The sequence below is a fragment of the Abrus precatorius genome, unplaced genomic scaffold (assembly GCF_003935025.1).
Source record: "Abrus precatorius isolate BTA unplaced genomic scaffold, Abrus_2018 Scaffold7, whole genome shotgun sequence".
NCBI classification, from domain to species: Eukaryota; Viridiplantae; Streptophyta; class Magnoliopsida; order Fabales; family Fabaceae; genus Abrus; species Abrus precatorius.
Genome location: NW_020874417.1, coordinates 36386432 through 36405291, shown reverse-complemented (window position 1 = coordinate 36405291; position 18860 = coordinate 36386432). Strand labels below are relative to the sequence as shown.

General features: G+C 38.6%; 2 protein-coding genes across 3 annotated transcripts; both read left to right on the top strand.

Moving 5' to 3' along the window:
• The first annotated feature begins 286 nt into the window (after positions 1 to 286).
• LOC113872704 (mechanosensitive ion channel protein 6-like) lies at positions 287 to 4397 on the top strand. Of its 2 annotated transcripts, XM_027510460.1 has the most exons (8): positions 347 to 977; positions 1045 to 1080; positions 1143 to 2005; positions 2054 to 2373; positions 2486 to 2609; positions 3163 to 3456; positions 3550 to 3752; positions 3845 to 4396. In XM_027510460.1, exons 1-8 carry the CDS (start codon positions 530 to 532, stop codon positions 4128 to 4130), a joined length of 2574 nt encoding a protein of 857 aa, XP_027366261.1. In that variant the 5' UTR covers positions 347 to 529; the 3' UTR covers positions 4131 to 4396. The 2 variants fall into 2 exon arrangements, with proteins under 2 accessions (XP_027366260.1, XP_027366261.1); XM_027510459.1 differs by having other exon boundaries at positions 287 to 2373; positions 3845 to 4397.
• An 893-nt stretch (positions 4398 to 5290) lies between these two features.
• LOC113872154 (serine/threonine-protein kinase ATR) lies at positions 5291 to 17931 on the top strand. The gene is made up of 15 exons (XM_027509471.1): positions 5291 to 5494; positions 5596 to 5740; positions 5821 to 5933; positions 6117 to 6415; positions 6517 to 6641; positions 6860 to 7004; positions 7144 to 7722; positions 7799 to 7874; positions 8399 to 8711; positions 9307 to 10563; positions 10948 to 14335; positions 14460 to 15029; positions 15815 to 16438; positions 16734 to 16928; positions 17216 to 17931. Exons 1-15 carry the CDS (start codon positions 5323 to 5325, stop codon positions 17381 to 17383), a joined length of 8169 nt encoding a protein of 2722 aa, XP_027365272.1. The 5' UTR covers positions 5291 to 5322; the 3' UTR covers positions 17384 to 17931.
• The last annotated feature ends 929 nt before the right edge of the window (positions 17932 to 18860 follow it).

The window sequence follows — 18860 nt, the reverse complement described above, 5'->3', positions numbered from 1 at the left end:
GATTTAAGCGAACCCCATTTTGTTTAAACCGCAATACAAGTCATGGAAATTAATTAGCTGATAAAAAGATAACAAATATAAAAACAATAAAATCGAAAATAATCTAAAATTAGAAAAAAATGTCAAAACCATGATATAGAACTCAAGTTGCAGGCAAGAAAAGAAAAAACAAAGATTGGTTGAGTAGGGCATGCGCGTGCAGCAGGCATGGGGGTAGACACGCGGATATTCGAGAAGGACCACGGCATTACAAAAACACAAGCCTAAACAAAAATGAAGACACTGCAATGAATTTAAAACATTATTAGTATGGTAATGGAGCATTTGTATCTGCCGTAGGTACACGCGTCAGCACAGTGTCCAAGAAAGGCCCTTTCAATCTCAAATTCTCTCAATTCTCAAAATCGGAACCCAAAAGTTTAGAATAATTTATTAAAAATATTTGTTGGTCACCAAACACCAACTTTACCACCGTTGCATTTGATAATTATAATTTATAATCTTCCATTTATTTCTCATAACGTGACTAATGCAAACTATCAGGAAATCTTTCAAATCGTATGGTTCATACAACAAACGTTCTGGAAGGTTTCCCAGCACCGGAAACCCCGATTCCGACCCCGAGCAGCTCCCTATTCTCCTCGACCAAGAAAACCACCGTCACACCCATTCTTTTCCGATGGCCGGAGATTGCGTCGTTAAGATCGACGACGCCGACCCTTCTCAGACAAACAAGATTTGGAGGGAGTCCAGCTATGATTTCTGGCAGGAAGAAGGCAATGCTCACGAAGAGAGCTTCGATTTTCGCCAAAAGGGTCAGGCGGAGGACCCGCCGTCGCAGCTGATCGGAAGGTTTCTCCACAAGCAGAAGGTCTCCGGCGGAGAGATGTCGCTGGACATGGATTTGGAGATGGAGGAGCTTCAGAACGACGGCAGCGGCAAGTTGACGCCGGTGGAGGAGTCTCCGATGACCCACCGTGTCTCCAGGGAGCTCAAGGTCTCCTTCGAGGAACCCGCTTCCAATGTCGTCGTCGACGATCTTAGAAGAAGGCACAGCAAGGACTCGCCGTCGCTCTCGGAGTTTCAACGCCCTCCGCAACCGCCCCATCACGACCGTCTCAGGTCGGCGTCGCCGTCTCCAGCGGGTAACGGCGGTGACGGCGAGGTGGTGAGGTGCACCTCCAACGCTTCCTTTGAGAGGAACCTCTCGATGCAGAGGAAGTCCGCGTTGTTGAAGGTGAAAACCAGGTCCAGATTAATGGACCCGCCAGAAGAACCCGATAAGAAATCGAGTCGGGTTTTGAAATCGGGGCAACTCCTTTCCGGGTTTCTGGGGAAGAAGGGTGACGACGAGGAGGAAGATCCGTTTTTGGAAGAGGATCTTCCCGATGAGTTTAAAGAGAACCATTTTAGCTTCTGGATTCTTCTTGAGTGGTTGAGTTTGATTTTGATCATTGGTGTGTTGATTACAACGCTTAGTATTCCGTATTTGAGGAACAAGAATCTTTGGAACCTCAAGTTGTGGAAATGGGAGGTGATGGTTCTTGTTTTAATATGTGGCAGGTTGGTTTCTGATTGGGTTATTAGGATTGCCGTGTTCTGCATTGAGAGGAATTTCCTCTTGAGGAAGAGGGTGCTCTATTTTGTGTATGGTGTGAAGAAGGCTGTTCAGAATTGCATGTGGTTGGGGCTTGTTTTGATTGCATGGCATTTGTTGTTTGATAAGAGGGTCCAGAGGGAGACCAACAGTAATTTCCTTGAGTATGTTACTAAGGTGTTGGTATGTTTCTTGGTGGGAACTCTGGTTTGGTTGGTGAAAACTCTTGTGGTTAAGGTCCTGGCTTCTTCTTTCCATGTGAGCACCTACTTTGATAGGATTCAAGAGTCACTTTTTAATCAGTTTGTGATTGAAACACTTTCTGGGCCTCCTTTGGTGGAGCTGCAAAAGGCTGAAGAGGAGGAGGAAAGGCTTGCTGACGAGGTTCAGAAGCTGCAGAATGCTGGGGTTACCATACCCCCTGACCTTAGAGCCACTGCATTCTCCAACATCAAGAGTGGGAGGTTGAAGAGTGGAGCGCTCCAGAAAAGCCCCAGAATTAAGAGTGGCAAGTTTTCAAGGCCACTTTCTAAGAAGTCTGATGATGGCAATGGGATAACTATTGATCACTTGCATAAGCTCAATCCCAACAATGTCTCTGCATGGAATATGAAAAGGTTAATGAATATGGTCAGGCATGGTGCTCTTTCTACATTGGATGAACATATACTTGATAGCCCTCATGATGATGAGAATGCCACGCAAATTCGAAGTGAAAACGAGGCTAAAGCAGCTGCAAAGAAAATATTTCAGAATGTTGCTAGGCGCGGATGCAGGTTATACGTTAATCTGATGCTACTTGTTTTCTCGTTTTGATAATAGGGAGGATGACATTTGCTACTTTCCGTGTCCTTTCTCATCGTTATATTATTGCTTTCCATTTTGCAGGTACATATACCCGGAGGACTTGATGCGTTTTATGCGAGAAGATGAAGCTGCAAAAACCATGAATCTCTTTGAAGGAGCCACCGATACTGGGAGAATCAGCAAATCAGCCTTGAAGAACTGGGTGGTGAGAATTAACTCACATAACGTCTGAAGCTTAATTTGAAGAACTGGATGGATATATTTCCATAATGTCTAAACCGTATAGATGTAGTTACCAATGTGTCTCCTTTTTCTATTGACTTTACAGGGTGTTTTGGGCATAATTGGATAGTGCTTACTTGATCTTTTCATCACATTCTCAATATGGTTCTATGACATTATTTACTTATTGAAAACGTTAAGCTGAAATATTTAGCTCACTTGGAAGATTATATAAGCCAGTCACTTCTTAGAACCTGTCTATGTTAGTACGCATTGACACACTAGTGCAAACAAGACTGATTGATTACATTTGATTTAGTTTGCAATTTTCTTTTTCTTTTTCTTCTAACTCTGCCTCATTCCTATTGCATACATGTTTTCACACGCCTTGGAAGATCTTGTCATTAGGGGTAAATTTTACATAGAGATCAGAGTCAACATTTTATTGTTGTGCCTGGTTTTAATTGATGTTGTTACTTGCAACTGTTTTTGTTTGTTCTTGTTGTATTCACAGCACTTTCTTGCATTTTATCCAGGTCAATGCCTTCAGGGAAAGAAGAGCACTTGCTTTGACATTGAATGACACCAAAACGGCAGTGAACAAACTTCACCGAATGCTGAATTTTGTAGTTGCAATTATTATACTGGTTATTTGGCTCTTGATATTGGAAATTGCCACCACCAAATTCCTCCTCTTCGTGAGCTCACAACTTGTCTTGGTTGCATTTATATTTGGAAACACCTGCAAGACCATATTTGAAGCAATTATTTTCTTATTTGTCATGCACCCATTTGATGTGGGAGATAGGTGTGAAATTGATGGCGTTCAGGTAATGCTCGTCTCTCCATAAGTCAGTTTCCATCTTCCGTTTTCATGCAAACATAGCCTAATTTCCCCCCTTATATTTGCCATCCAATTTCAGATGGTTGTGGAAGAAATGAACATATTGACTACCATATTTCTGAGATATGATAATCAAAAGGTTATCATCCCGAACAGTGTCCTTGCTACCAAGGCCATATATAACTATTACCGTAGTCCTGACATGGGAGATGCTATTGAATTCTGCATACATGTAACTACCCCACTTGAAAAGGTTTCACTTATGAAACACAGAATACAAAGGTATGTGCTGAAAGGTGTCTGTCTCCTTTGTCTTGTTGTATGCTTCTTGTTCCATTTCCGATTGGCTGAAATTTCTAATGACCGCAATGCAGTTACATTGATAACAAAAAGGAGCACTGGTATCCTTCACCTTTCATAGTCTTCAAGGATCATGAACAGTTAAACATGGTGAAAATAGCTATCTGGCCAACTCATAGAATGAACTTCCAAGACATGGGAGAAAGGTATGTCAGAAGATCCCTTTTGATTGAAGAGATGATCAAGATTTTCCGTGAACTTGACATTAATTACCGTCTCTTGCCACTCGACATAAACATTAGAGCCTTGCCTACCACTACTGAAAGGCTTCCACCAAGTTGGTCAACAATTACAAATTGAGTAGAACTAGAAGGGAATTCATGTAATTCATACCCTCATCTAGTGTGGAACTCCACGGCCTTCACTGCTAGAAAGTGTTATTTTTCAGCAGGATAGCATAATGTAAAGAGAGTTTTTTTTTTTTGGGTGTAGATTAGTTGGATGTGTACTAAAGTTAGTGTGGAGTTGCTGTAGCAAAGCCACGCCTATCTCGAGTAGTTCTGTTGAAATTATTAGTCGCTACCACTTGTATACTACCATCTTCAGTCCCAAGAGCTAATTAATTTCTGACTTCTTATTCTAAAAAATTTACAGATTAAAAAAAATCTTAAAAGGAGACAAATATTTGATTTGGGAAAGTTCTTGGAACTATATTGCAGGGAAATATTTTTCTACTTTAACATTGCTATATCACCAAAAAAAAACTTCAAACTTGTGACATTTTTGTATGATACTGAAAAATTGTTGTTCAGAAATATCGAAATTCAGAGTTTGCCTGTGATTGTGGGTGACACAGAGGTTCACAATTTGCTTGTGATTGTGAGTGACTCCTTGGTTCACATGTGATCTTAGGTTGTATAACCTGGTGGCTGGTTCGGAGTGGATAGTTATAGAGTAGTCAAATAATTGTAATGGAACTTAGTATGTATGCAAACCTTGCATACTTTGGATTATGCTAGCTAAATTTGAGCTTCAGCTTGGAAATTTGTAGCTGAGAACAATTGTTAAAATGAAAAATGAAGTAAAAATAAATATTGCATGGTTATAGTATGTAGATAAATAGGGTGAAAAAAGAAGTAATAATTAAAGCGATGCAACTTTAAGAGAATAAGATATAGAAATATACTATTAAAAAATTAAGAGAAAAGATATAATTAGATAAGTGTATAAAATTCAGAATCAGCATTGCTCTATATGTTTTATTTATATTTTATTATTTTCATTAATTTAATTAATATTTTCTCTCCTTTCTCAATCTGCACGGGGAGAATCCCTTCAAAGAGAAAAAAAAGGGGGGGCTGATGGGCTAATGTTAAAAAAATTGTTGGGCCGAAGTAAGGTACATACATTTTTTATCCGACAAAAAAAAAAGAGAGGCGGTTTTAGCAGCGGGAGAGGAAGCGGTGAAATGACGTTGAAGCGGAGGAATAAAATTGAAAGATATGCGTTTGGGAGGGAAGAGAAGAAGGAATGAATAAGAAGAGAAGCGAAGATGCGAAGGGGAAAACTGTGGAGTTTAGTGCATGAACTTCGTGAACGCATAGCAGCATCCTCTTCCACTCCCACTCCCAATAACCTCTCAAACGACGACGCTTTTGAGGTCAGGTTCCGAACCGTCCTCCCCAATCTTCTCCATGCCTATGTCCTCCCTTCTTCCTCTTCCGGTACTCTTTCTTCTTCATCATCTATGTCACCATTTCACTCTCTCTTTCTGTATATATGATGCATATCTATGATCATGAACGATGTCAATGCTGTATAGCAGGCAACGAGAGAGAAGTGATTGCGGTGGTGAAGCTCATCTCACACACTGCGAGAAACTTCCCTGGAGTGTTCTACCACGGCAAGGCCTCCGCTATTTTACCAATACTTGCTCGGATACTTCCTTTCTTAGCTGATCCTCTCTCTCGGTCTCTCTCTCTCTCTCTCTCTCTCTCTCTCTCTCTCTTCTTACTCTCTCTTCTTTTCTCATTTCTGTTCCTAATTTCAGATCTCGTCACGGAATTTTCTTTGAAGCTCTCGGTTCTCTCTTATCGTTGCTTCGCTCCGGTGCACGAGATGCTTACCGCCAGTTCTTCGTTGATTCCATGTTACTCGTTCAAGGTACTGGTTAGAATTATGCACTAAGCATTTTTTATTCTTTATTCAATTAGGCCGGAGTTAATCGTTTTTTTCTTGGATATATGTATTGTGACGATGATTGCTTTCACTGAATTTTATACTAAGTGATTTTGAATATATTAGTATTATTGTTAATGAGTGTTTTGTTTCTCTTCGCGTTTGCAGATATTTTACACGTGGCTTCGCTCAATGTCAGTGGATCCTCCAGGGTGATGGTCAAGTGTTTTGGCGAGTCCTTCTCTGGAATTGAAAATCTCCCGTCCACTAACAAGCCCGTTGATGGGTGTGGTTTGTTAATTGACCTCGGTGACCGAAGCAGATGGCAACCGTTTGCAACTTGGATTTTGAAGCTTCTCAGTAAATGTCTGACTGAAGGAACACTCTATGTTGAAGGATTGGTCCATGCATCCTTTATTTCTGCTGCATGTTCTTTTTTATGCTATGGGGATGCTGACCTGCATATGGTGCGTAATGGCTGATGGAATTTGGAATTTGAGTCTTCCGCTTAATTTTATTCGTATTATCTTGATTATGCGAATCATCTGACGGTTTGTGTTTCTGGAAGGCATGCTTTGACTTTGTTCACATCATTGGAACGGTGACAAACTATGATGTCATTCCTTATCGGAATTTAATTATGTCAATAGCTACAATCTTGAATTTGGACAAGGAGGGGCTTCCTGTTTTCAGGTTTGAATATGTTTGCTTTTATTCTATTATATTTTTAATTTTCATACGATTAGATTTTAACTAGGCCGGTGGAAATTATTTCTTATAGAAGTTTGCTTCCAAATTGATCAAATTGTTACTTTTGATGCATTGTATTTAAATTTCGATGACCTTCTGAAAAAATTCTTTCAGTATATAGGACTTCTTTTTAACAACATTAAGATGAACCTCACTTGCAGGAACATGGCTTATGATTCATCGATGGGTATTTGCCTCAATGCACTTTACTCTAGCTGTCCAGAAGATACTGTCAAATTGACGGCTGCTGATTTAGTCAATGTATTCCTTCAATCAATGTTGAGAACCAAAAGTCAGCAACTTAAGGTTAATGTTGATACTTGCATTTCCTTGGAGCAGCTTAGTTAATTGGGAATCTATTCAATGATTTTTTTCCCATTTTATAGAATTTGATAAATTTGAGTCAGTGAATGGTTCAAAAGGATCTAATAATATTCTTTTTCAGGTTGCATTATGCAGTGCCTATGCTAGGATTGCTCAACTTTGTCCCCCTCATGTCTGGCAGCCAGAATATCTCATCTCTGCACTCTATCATCCGGAACCATGTTTGGATCTGATAGAATGTTTTCAGGTAGCTCTGTCTACTCTTGGCCCGGATCTTGTTGGGGGAATTCAAGAAAACAATAAGACTTTAACTGTGTTAACATACGAAGATAAGTCAATTGAGAGCACAAGGCTCGGCCAAAAGAGGCCCAATTGGGATTTGGATAATTTAAAGATAAAGAGACAAAAATTAAATGAAGAAATTGTTGGTGCTGATGCTGGTCTTGAGGTGGAATGCAAACATAGTTGTATAGTTACTTGCCAAAGATTAGAAGATTATGCTAATCATATGAATAAATCTCTTCTTTCATTTTTTCAATCATTAAATGCTTCTGCTCTCAGACCTGGTGCTTTGGGGCCAGATGTTGCTTTAAATGCACTTAGCATGCTATGCATTGCCTTTTCTATTTATCCTGAGACCAATCTATCTCTCAGAATTTTTCGGCAGATGCTTGCATGGCTTCCTTGGATAGCTGAGCAGGTAGCAAGGTTACAATTGCAAATTCCTGTTATAAAACTTGTTTCTTTTTCAATAAATTAAATTGCTGTCATTATAGGCAAAACAAGGAAATTCGATTACTGTAGATATTTCCACCTACCTGGAAGGAATTCAGAGTGTACTGCTTTTGCAAGGTAAGCTTTGAAACTTGCCTACATTGATACTGTCAATTAACTTCTTCTTTTTCCTTAGCATAAAAATGTTATACAACTTATACTTCTTTCTAGGTGATTACCTTGTTATGTTTATTTGATTGATGGCAAGTAAATTAAAGGACTATTAGCATTCTGACCATTCTCCTAATGGTCAATTGGATTCTTTGTATTTTGGCAGGTATAATTTTTGATAAACAGGCAGTTGTTTTTAGCCCTTACTCACCTAATGTCACTCATGTCTTGAACAGAAAATCATAATGTTTTGGAAATAGGGTAGCTTCATCTTTCAAGTTACACATTGCGTATGGAGTCCTTCCATTGTGTATGTAAATGTTGAGCCTTAGTAAATATATTGTATGTTTTAGTCTCTCATTGCAAATCATGACTCTTTGTAAATATATTGTATTTTTCTTTCCTGATATATCCTTTACATACACATCATTTTTATGGTGTCCGCTATTTCATGCTCCTGACTTGTATCACGTGTGACTAATCTCAATCAGATTCCTCTTTCAAAGAACACAACCCATTACAGGATGAGAATTACCTTGTAGACCTCATTGTGGTGCTTAAACTTCCATGGACTCATATGCTTCTTGCTATTGATAATCATTGTCCATGGAAAGCAAAGTGTCTTTCTCTTCAAGTAGTATCAAAATTAGGCCCAAAGTGGAACAGTGAAGTTGTTCTTGAAGTTTTAGATTTGGGTCTTCATGATGAAGCTGAAGAGGTCAGAACTGAAGCTGCCATTTCTATGCCAGTGATAGTTTTGTGGTCTGGTTTTGATGTGTCATCTCCTGTCTTTGAAAGGATGGAGTAAGTAAACTGTGTGGATGTTTTCTCATGCATGATTTCAGCAACATGTTGATCAGACTTGTCACTCAGTCAGTTTGAATGTAGGCATGTGATTAACGTGAAGATTCTCATATGTTAGTTTCAAAGTCTGAATTGCAGAAGCTGATTAAAAATAATTCTTGCTTAAATATTTTTTTTTTCTTTGAACTCTTGGTTTTATATCCTAGGATGGTTTTTCCATTTCAAATGAAACAGACTTTAGATGTTTCGAAAATTATCACACATATGGAACTTGCTTTTCAATATAATTTAGTTCCCTTGGATTTGATTTATGATGCATGAATGTTTAAATGGTAAAACTGTATTCCTTCGAGTTAGTTGTCCCTTTTATATTTCATCATTTTGTCAAGATTGTTTGATGTTTTCAACAGTTTCCCTTGTTTCAAATTTATGATAGTTGTCCCTTCCTCTTAAGATTTTTTTTTTTTTGTGTTTTTGTTTACTAAATTTTCCCATCACATGGAAGTACATGGTTGAAAGTTGATTTTGAACAAAATGATGGAGAAACAAATCCTCTGGTAATTTGGTTATTTGCTTCCCCCCACCCCACGTGCAGGTACGTAAAGAGGGATAATGAGAAGGTTAAGAAAATTCTTCCCATATCTCTTGGCCTATTGTCATGCCTTTTTGGATGCAGAAGATTGATATCCAGTTCATATATAAACGAATGCAAATTATTTGTAAATGCAAAAAGTGGAAGAATATGTTGGACACTAGATCGTTTACTTCAAGGTTTCTGCTGTTCAAAATGCGATAGGAGTTTTATGTGCAATCATGATGAGCGGCATCCTCCAATCATTCATCGATTGGATATGCATGGAGCAGATGCAGATTTTAGTTTGGACTCTGATTTCATTCAATTGCAATCTTTATTTTTTGAACTTATATTTGATGAGTCAACAGAAGATGTCCAAATTTCCTGTGTGAGAGTTATTCATCGGATCCTTGCACATGTATCCTCCGATATTCTGCTCAAAACAAGATTTGAGTGGATAAAATGTGTAGAATTTTTGCTGACTAGCAGTAACAAGGAACTGAGGGAAGCATTTTGCAGCCAGATTAGATTCTTTGTGGATGATCTTATTTTGAGTTCAATTTTTGCTGGCGACAATGACAAAAGCAAGGAACAAAAGTTCTTGGATACAATTAAACATGCCATGACAGTAGCTGGGAGTCCATATATAATGGAGACATTAATGGAATGTACAGCAGAAATAATGGTTGCTGTCAATATAGATAGCAAACTGTTCTTATGTTCTCTTATACTGTTAGTTGATCAGCTTGATAGCAAGCATGTAACTGTGAGGATGAACGCATCCAGGTTAATACACAAATCTTGCTATTTCCATCTTAAAGGTGGTCTTGAGCTAATTCTTTCTAAAGATGTTCATATTCGCAGTGAACTGTATGATTATCTCTCTGAGAGGCTTGCCAGCCGCCCAGTCTTAGTGAGGGAATTTGCAGAAGCTGTTTTTGGTGTTGAGACCAAAGAACTTGTAAAGAAAATGATTCCTTTTGTTCTCCCAAAGCTTGTGGTGTCTCAGCAGTACAATAGTCAAGCAGTTGAAACCTTATATGAGTTGGCCAAGTGTTTGAACACTGATATGGTGCCTCTGATAGTTAACTGGCTGCCAAAAGTTCTTGCTTTTGCTCTTCATCAAACCGATGATCAACAGTTAATTTCTGCTGTGCAGTTCTACCATGCACAGACTGGTTCTGACAAGCAGGAAATATTTGCAGCTGCTTTGCCAGCTCTTCTAGATGAACTTATATGCTTCACAGATGGTGGTGATTCAGATGAGATAAGTAGAAGGTAATTTGTGTAGATTTCTGGAGCTTGATTTTAATTTGGTTCCTGAATGGAAAACTTTCAAACCTGGATGTTAATATTTGGAATTCATTCATTTGACTTGTAAACTATGTTGCTGTTATTAAATATATACTGAATTTTTTGTATTTATTCACTTGTCTTTGACTAGCAGAAACTGGTTTGTTTCACCGTGGCAATTGACTCACAACTATATTAGTCCCACATTTATTTCTTTCATGGCACTCTTATAGCCTTCCATTAAAAAGCCAAAAAAAAGGAGGGCTCATACTTCAGTGCATATTTATGACGGTAAACCAAAAAATGGCAATAAAGAGTTCATGTGAGTTTTGCTTGTCCTTAACTATTTATTCTTCTATTTATTGACAGATTGGCAAGGGTGCCTCAGGTGATTAAAGCCATTGCTAAAGTTCTCAATGCTGCAGAAGATCTCCCAGGGTTTTTGAGGAATCATTTTGTTGGCCTTCTTAACAGTATAGACAGAAAAATGCTCCATGCTGATGATTTCACGCTTCAGAGACTAGCACTGAACTGTATTGAGATGCTGATTAGAATGATGGGTTCTCATCTTAATACTTATGTGCCAAAATTAATGGTTATTCTCATGCATGCTATTAATAAAGAACCAATGCAAAAGGAGGGTCTGTCTGTCTTGCATTTTTTCATAAAGCAATTGGCTGAAGTATCACCATCTAGCATTAAGCATGTAATTTCGCAAGTTTTTGCTTCCCTTCTTCCCTTCTTGGAGAGAGACAAGGAAAACCCCTCAATACATTTGGACAAAGTGGTAAATATTTTAGAAGAACTAGCTCTTAAGAATAGGGTTATCCTAAAGCAGCATATAAGTGAGTTTCCCCCCTTGCCCAGCATACCTGCTTTGACAGAAGTGAACAAAGCAATTGAGGATGCTCGCGGGACAATGACTTTGAAGGATCAATTGCGGGATGTAGTTGATGGTTTAAATCATGAGAACTTAAATGTGAGGTACATGGTAGTGTGTGAGCTGTGCAAGCTTCTGAACTCAAGATGGAAGGATGTTACTGTTCTAATCACTGCTGAAGCTGGTTCAGACTTGGATGTCTTGAGTTTTTTGATTACATCATTATTAAGAGGATGTGCAGAAGAATCAAGGACCACAGTTGGGCAGAGGTTGAAGTTAGTCTGTGCTGATTGTCTTGGAGCCCTTGGTGCTGTTGACCCTGCTAAAGTGAAAGGGTTTTCATGTCAACGTTTCAAAATTCAATGCTCTGATGATGACCTCATATTTGAGCTGATCCACAAACATCTAGCTCGGGCATTTAGATCTGCACCAGATACTATTATTCAAGACTCTGCTGCATTGGCTATACAGGAGTTGCTAAAGTTTGCTGGTTGTGAGGCATCACTGGATGAGAATGCTTCAACTACTACATCACAGGTGCAAAAGGATGAAAAAAATCGAAATAGTGTTGCATCTGTGATCAAGAGTACTGATGATAGTAACAGGATGAATAATAGGGGCCAGAAATTATGGGATCGGTTCTCTAATTATGTGAAAGAGATAATAGCCCCGTGCTTAACATCTAGATTTCAGCTTCCCAAAGTAACTGATTCAACATCTGCTGGCCCTATTTACCGCACTTGTATGTCATTTAGAAGATGGATATTCTTTTGGATAAGAAAACTGACTGTGCATGCTACTGGATCTCGTGCAAGCATCTTTAATGCTTGTCGAGGTATTGTACGCCATGATATGCAAACAGCAATATATTTGCTTCCCTACTTAGTTCTTAATGCTGTCTGTCATGGTACTCAGGAGGCACGTCAAGGCATAACAGAAGAAATCCTATCTGTTCTTGATGCAGCTGCAGCAGAGAACAGTGGTGCTTCAGTTCATGGATTCAGTGGCGGTCAAAGTGAAGTCTGTATTCAAGCCGTGTTTACTCTTCTTGATAATCTAGGACAATGGGTGGATGATGTGGAACAAGATCTTGCTCTTTCCATTTCTCAAACATTGGCTTCTAAGCAACAAAAGTCAAAGGGTCAAAGTTCAAATTTCTTGACAGATCAGAACCAACTTCTTGTACAGTGTAAATATGTTTCAGAGCTTCTATCTGCGATCCCAAAGGAGGCTCTTGCTAGGGCCTCCTTTAGGTGTCAGGCGTATGCAAGGTCCTTGATGTACTTTGAGTCCTATGTGAGGGAAAAGTCTGGTGCTTTCAACCCTGCTGCTGAGAGGAGTGGCATCTTTGACAACCAAGATGTTTCACATCTTATGGAAATATACAGCTGTTTGGACGAGCCTGATGGACTATCTGGCTTGTCATGTTTAAGTAAGTCTTTAATGTTACAAGATCAGCTATTAATGAACAAAAAGGCTGGGAATTGGGCCGATGTCTTAACTTCCTGTGAACAAGCTTTGCAGATGGAGCCAACCTCAGTTCAAAGGCATTCTGATGTCCTTAACTGTTTGTTAAACATGTGCCATCTTCAGGCCATGGTCACTCATGTTGATGGTTTAGTTTCTAGGATTCCTCAGTACAAGAAAGCATGGTGCATGCAAGGTGTGCAGGCAGCCTGGAGACTCAGCAGGTGGGATTTGATGGAAGAGTACCTTAGTGGAGCTGAAGAAGATGGATTAGTTTGTAGTACCTCTGAAAGTAATGCTTCATTTGACCTGAATGTTGCAAAGATTCTCCAGGCCATGATGAAGAGGGACCACTTCTCCGTTGCAGAGAAAATTGCTTTATCCAAACGGGCCCTAATTGCTCCCCTAGCTGCTGCAGGAATGGATTCTTACATGCGGGCCTACCCATTTGTTGTAAAACTTCACTTTTTACGGGAATTGGAGGACTTTCATTCTCTTCTGGGTGATGACTCTTTCTTAGAGAAATCATTTTGCTTAGATGACCTAGCTTTCTCTAAATTAGTGGACAACTGGGAGAGTCGACTAAGGCTTACACAGTCATCACTCTGGGCTAGGGAGCCACTCTTGGCTTTGAGAAGACTGGTTTTTGGTGCAAGTGGTCTTGGTGCTCAAGTTGGCAATTGCTGGCTTCAATACTCAAAACTATGTCGCTTGGCTGGTCATTATGAAACTGCCAATAGAGCAATTTTAGAAGCTCAGGCCTCTGGTGCACCTAATGTCCACATGGAAAAAGCAAAACTCCTTTGGAGCACTCGGCGGTCTGATGGTGCCATTGCAGTGTTGCAACAGTCTCTCTTGAACATGCCTGTTGAGGTTTTAGGCTCTGCCACAATGTCATCTATTTCTAGCCTTTCCCTGGTACCACTTAACCCACAGCCCATTTTTTGTGAAAGTCAGGCTCTAAATGAGAACAGATATATTGCTAAAACCCTTCTTCTATACTCAAGGTGGACTCATTACACTGGGCAGAAACAGAAGGAAGACATAATGTGTCTTTATACCAGGGTGAAGGAACTGCAACCTAAATGGGAGAAAGGATACTTCTATATGGCTAAGTACTGTGATGAAGTGCTTGGTGATGCCAGGAAACGCCAGGAGGAGAATTTTGAACTTGGTCCTAGACTGGTTCCTTCAGCAAGTGCTGTTGTTGGCTCTTCAAACTTGAATGGTGAGAGGCGTTGGTGGTCCAATGTTCCAGATGTGCTGTTATTCTATGCAAAAGGACTTCACAGGGGACACAAGAATTTATTTCAGGCACTTCCTAGGTTATTAACCTTGTGGTTTGACTTTGGGAGCATGTATGAAAGAAGTGGTTCATCAAACAAGGAATTAAAGAATGTACATGGGAAGGTAAGTAAAAAATCTTCCGTCTCTCCTGTTTTATTTGTGTTCAATACATGTAAATTCTTCTCGTGTACTGCTTATTGCATTTTTAGTTTTGCGTTATTTGCTTTCTTGTCTTTTACTTTGGTAGGTAATGAGTATTATGAGAGGCTGTTTGAAGGATTTGCCAACATATCATTGGTTGACAGTGCTACCCCAACTGGTTTCAAGAATTTGCCATCAAAATGAAGAGATTGTTCGACTGGTCAAAATTATCATTACCTCTGTTCTCAGGCAGTATCCACAACAGGGCCTATGGATTATGGCTGCAGTTTCAAAATCCACTGTTCCTTCAAGGCGTGAAGCAGCGGCTGAAATCATACAAGCTGCACGTAAAGGTTTCAGCCCAGGAAGTAATGAGAACAGTTTGTTTGTTCAATTTGCTAGCCTGATTGATCATCTGATCAAGTTATGCTTCCACTCTGGTCAGTCAAGAGCAAGGACAATAAATCTTTCAACTGAATTTAGTGCTCTGAAGAGGATGATGCCCTTGGGGATTATAATGCCAATTCAACAATCTCTTACTGTTAATCTTCCAACATATGATGGGAATCTGGGCGATTCATGTATGTCCAATATCTTTTCTGCCACAGATATTCCAACTATATCAGGCATTGCTGATGAGGCTGAAATTCTTTCATCTCTTCAGCGTCCTAAGAAAGTATGTTAATGATTTTCTACCTTACTATGTTTTTTCCTCTGATTCATGAGTAGGCAGTTCACTTACTTTGCATGCATGGTGTGGCATATCACTGTTTTTGTTTTCCATCTAATTCTTATTGAGTGGGCATCAGAACTCATAAGACCAAACTACAGTATTGGTACTACTTATTCTATTACTTTATTTACATAGCATAAATTGTAAACTAATGGTTGGATGGGATAATTTGCAAAATGCATGCATTTATCCGTAAGTGTTGCAAATTTCATGGAAGTATGCATGTATCATATAGGAGGAATATACATTTCATTAGGAACAAATATTGTGGTAGTGGAATATTTGAAAGGGCCAATTGGGCAGTAGTGTGAGGATACAGCCTGCTACCAGCATTAGGTGGTAGTATCTGATTAGGGGGAGTTGCAGGACATGCGAGCTGTACTGACAGATTAGGATGATGCATGACTACAGTAAGTTCCCAACTTTTAGAAGGTGATAAGCTCTTTTGAGGGGTTGCATTCCAATTATTGATCATGATGCGAAACCAGATTTCCTCCAAAATGAATGCGGCCTTGTATTTTCAAGCTCATTGCAAAGATCACAGTGATGATTCCTACCACTATACCATTTTGTATTTAATATAGTAATATATTTTTCAGTGTTTTATTTGTTTAAGATACTGGATAGGTCTGAAGAACTTATTTGCTCATGAACCCAGCTAAATGCCACTATTGTATGTTGTCTCCTGTCATGTATGCACCATCCTTATAAATGCCTTTGTATTTCAGATCATTCTATTAGGCAGTGATGGTCATGAGCGCCCGTTTCTTTGCAAACCTAAGGATGACCTCCGCAAAGATGCTCGCATGATGGAATTCACTGCAATGATCAATCGATTGCTATCCAAGTATCCTGAAAGTCGTCGTAGGAAGCTCTACATTCGAACATTTGCTGTGATTCCTCTGACAGAAGACTGTGGAATGGTTGAGTGGGTGCCCCACACTCGTGGACTTCGACAAATTCTTCAAGACATATATATTACATGTGGAAAATTTGATAGGCAGAAAACTAATCCTCAAATTAAGCAAATTTATGATCAATGCCAAGGTAAATTGCCAGAGGATGAGATGCTAAAGAACAAAATCCTTCCAATGTTTCCTCCTGTTTTCCACAAATGGTTCCTGACAACATTTTCAGAGCCTGCTGCATGGTTCAGGGCCCGTGTTGCTTATGCTCACACGACAGCAGTTTGGTCCATGGTTGGGCATATTGTGGGGCTGGGTGATCGGCATGGTGAAAACATTCTTTTTGATTCTACCAGTGGAGATTGTGTTCATGTTGATTTCAGTTGCTTATTTGACAAAGGCTTGCAGTTGGAGAAGCCTGAGCTTGTTCCTTTTAGGCTAACCCAGGTGAGAGAAGCACTTTGTAAGTCCAGCATATACCATTTTATTTTTTCATCTGATGAGCACAGATATTGTTGGGAATGGTTAGCATATATCTTTTCTCTGCAAGCTATTGCAGATTCTACTCATCAAATAATTTTTGGAAGTATGTAATACAGAAAAAAGTCCATTTAGTACTTGAAGATAATACTTTCTTTATACTTAATGTCATGATACCTTAAAACACTTATTGTTGCTAATTACTTTTGTTGAATGCTGGTATCTTTGTTCTTATGGATTGATTCTGTTACCAAACCTACAGAACATGATTGATGGCTTAGGCATCACTGGATATGAGGGTATCTTCTTGAGGGTTTGTGAAATTACACTTTCCGTGCTGAGGACACACAGGGAGACTCTCATGAGTGTGCTTGAAACTTTCATCCACGATCCTCTTGTGGAATGGACAAAATCTCACAAGTCCAGTGGTGTAGAAGTTCAGAATCCACATGCACAGGTTTGATATTCAGTTTTTGTTTGGTAATGTTAAGTGGAAAAAGTCTGGGCTCCATCTTTATTGGCTTTGTCTGAAAAGTGATTTTTACTTCATTTTCTTGGCGGGTATAGTTTAGATTAAAATAATTTTTAAAAAATCCAATACATATGCATTTCTTATTTTGTATTCTGTTAAGAAGATAAATCGATTCTTATTTCTGATAATGTATATTCCTTTAAGCAAATATTGTTGCAAAAGACTAGAGCAGTTAAAATAGTTATAATTATTTCTTTTATGGATTTTATCAGAGAGCCATCAGTAATATTGAGGCAAGGTTAGAAGGAGTGGTTGTTGGTGTTGCAGCTGCACCGTCATTGCCTCTCGCTGTAGAAGGTCAAGCTCGCAGACTAATTGCTGAGGCAGTCTCTCACAAAAATCTTGGAAAGATGTATATATGGTGGATGCCTTGGTTTTGAAGATTTGGATGGGTCGAGAAGATCTTCCCATTGTATTTCAGAATGGAATGATATCGTTAGTTTAATTTTCTCGCTCAGTTTAACTTGAATGTTGTTTCTGTGGTTTACAGAGCACCAATCTAGATCTTCATTCAGCAAGTGCAGTGGTCAAAGGGAACGTGGACTTTTGGGTCATCACAGTTGAAGATATAAAGTTGCGTTTAGTTGCTACAAAATGTACAGGATTTGATTAGGGAAAAAACTTTCGGAAGCAGAGATTTGACCTCATCTACCCGTTCTCTGCTTCCCGGGGATGCATCCCACAGAAGCTTGCGAGTTGAAAGTACAGGTGTTTTGTTGTTTGTATATTCTTTACTATATGTGGATGAATTCCTTTGTGTATGAGAAATAGTCTCATTTTTTGGTCCACGGGAAAGGTGTGATTTTGCACGTCACATAATTTGAACTCTGCTCCTTACATGTCATATCTCTCTAGTTTATCACTAAGTTGTTGAGGGAAGGACATGAGAAATAGTCTTGAAGGCTGTGAGATGCATGAGGTGCAAAAAAAAAAAGGTTTATTTATTTATTTTTCCTGATACATAAAGTTTACGCATCATCATCACTCTCTCTCTCTCTTTTTCATTTCACCCACCTATTCGAAGCTCGAGTAAAACTACTTAAGACAGCAGAGATCATCTCTCGTGAGATTTTTAATAATTCCCTTAATTACTTTTACTAATCAATTAACATTAAGCATAATAAGCTATTTACAATTTTTTATTAAAATAATAATATATCAAATAAATATTTTATTTTTTTATTAATAGAACAACAGTTTTATAAAATAATTTTAAAAATTTCATTTTTTATAGTATTTCTGTAGTGTTACTTGAAATCTTTAATCTTCTTTTACACAAAGATCACTGATCAAAGTATCAAATCTTCTTTTACACCTTATAATTTTCTTTTCAACTTTGCCAAAATTTTAAAATTATTTAACATCATAAATTTATCTATGAAAAAGAAGAAAGTTTTAAAAATGTCATTTCGGTTATTATTTGAAAATAAAAATAAGGGAAAGCGAGAGAATGAATGAAAAATGCGGGAGATGATGCAGCGGATACTCCACGCTCCGGGGAGTGTCGGTTCTATGATATGATGATATTGGAAAATAAAGTGTAGTTTGCTTGAAGAATAATATACTTGTTTAAGCACTAAGCAGAGACTGGACTTACATCCCCAACAAAGTCTGAGAAGCACTCGTAGACGCAGTCTCTTCCAATGTGACTTACGTTATCCCTCTTCTTTATTTTAATTCAATAATTGTAGGCTGCAACGTACAACACCATCAATTTCACCATCCACATACGCCTTGTTTATTTTAATTCTTCTTTCTCATGCAAAATTTTATAATATAAATTTCAAATAGATATGAAGTACATTTTTGTCTTTTGAAAATAATTTTAAACGAATTCATATTATTTAAACTAAATTA

Coding starts and splice junctions, on each gene's coding strand:
- LOC113872704 (XM_027510459.1), top strand. CDS start 530: ATGCAAACTATCAGGAAATCTTTCAAATCGTATGGTTCATACAACAAA. Junction 3,457..3,549: donor GTGAAATTGATGGCGTTCAG/GTAATGCTCGTC, acceptor ATCCAATTTCAG/ATGGTTGTGGAAGAAATGAA. Junction 3,753..3,844: donor ATGAAACACAGAATACAAAG/GTATGTGCTGAA, acceptor ACCGCAATGCAG/TTACATTGATAACAAAAAGG.
- LOC113872154 (XM_027509471.1), top strand. CDS start 5,323: ATGCGAAGGGGAAAACTGTGGAGTTTAGTGCATGAACTTCGTGAACGC. Junction 6,642..6,859: donor GAGGGGCTTCCTGTTTTCAG/GTTTGAATATGT, acceptor CCTCACTTGCAG/GAACATGGCTTATGATTCAT. Junction 10,564..10,947: donor TCAGATGAGATAAGTAGAAG/GTAATTTGTGTA, acceptor ATTTATTGACAG/ATTGGCAAGGGTGCCTCAGG.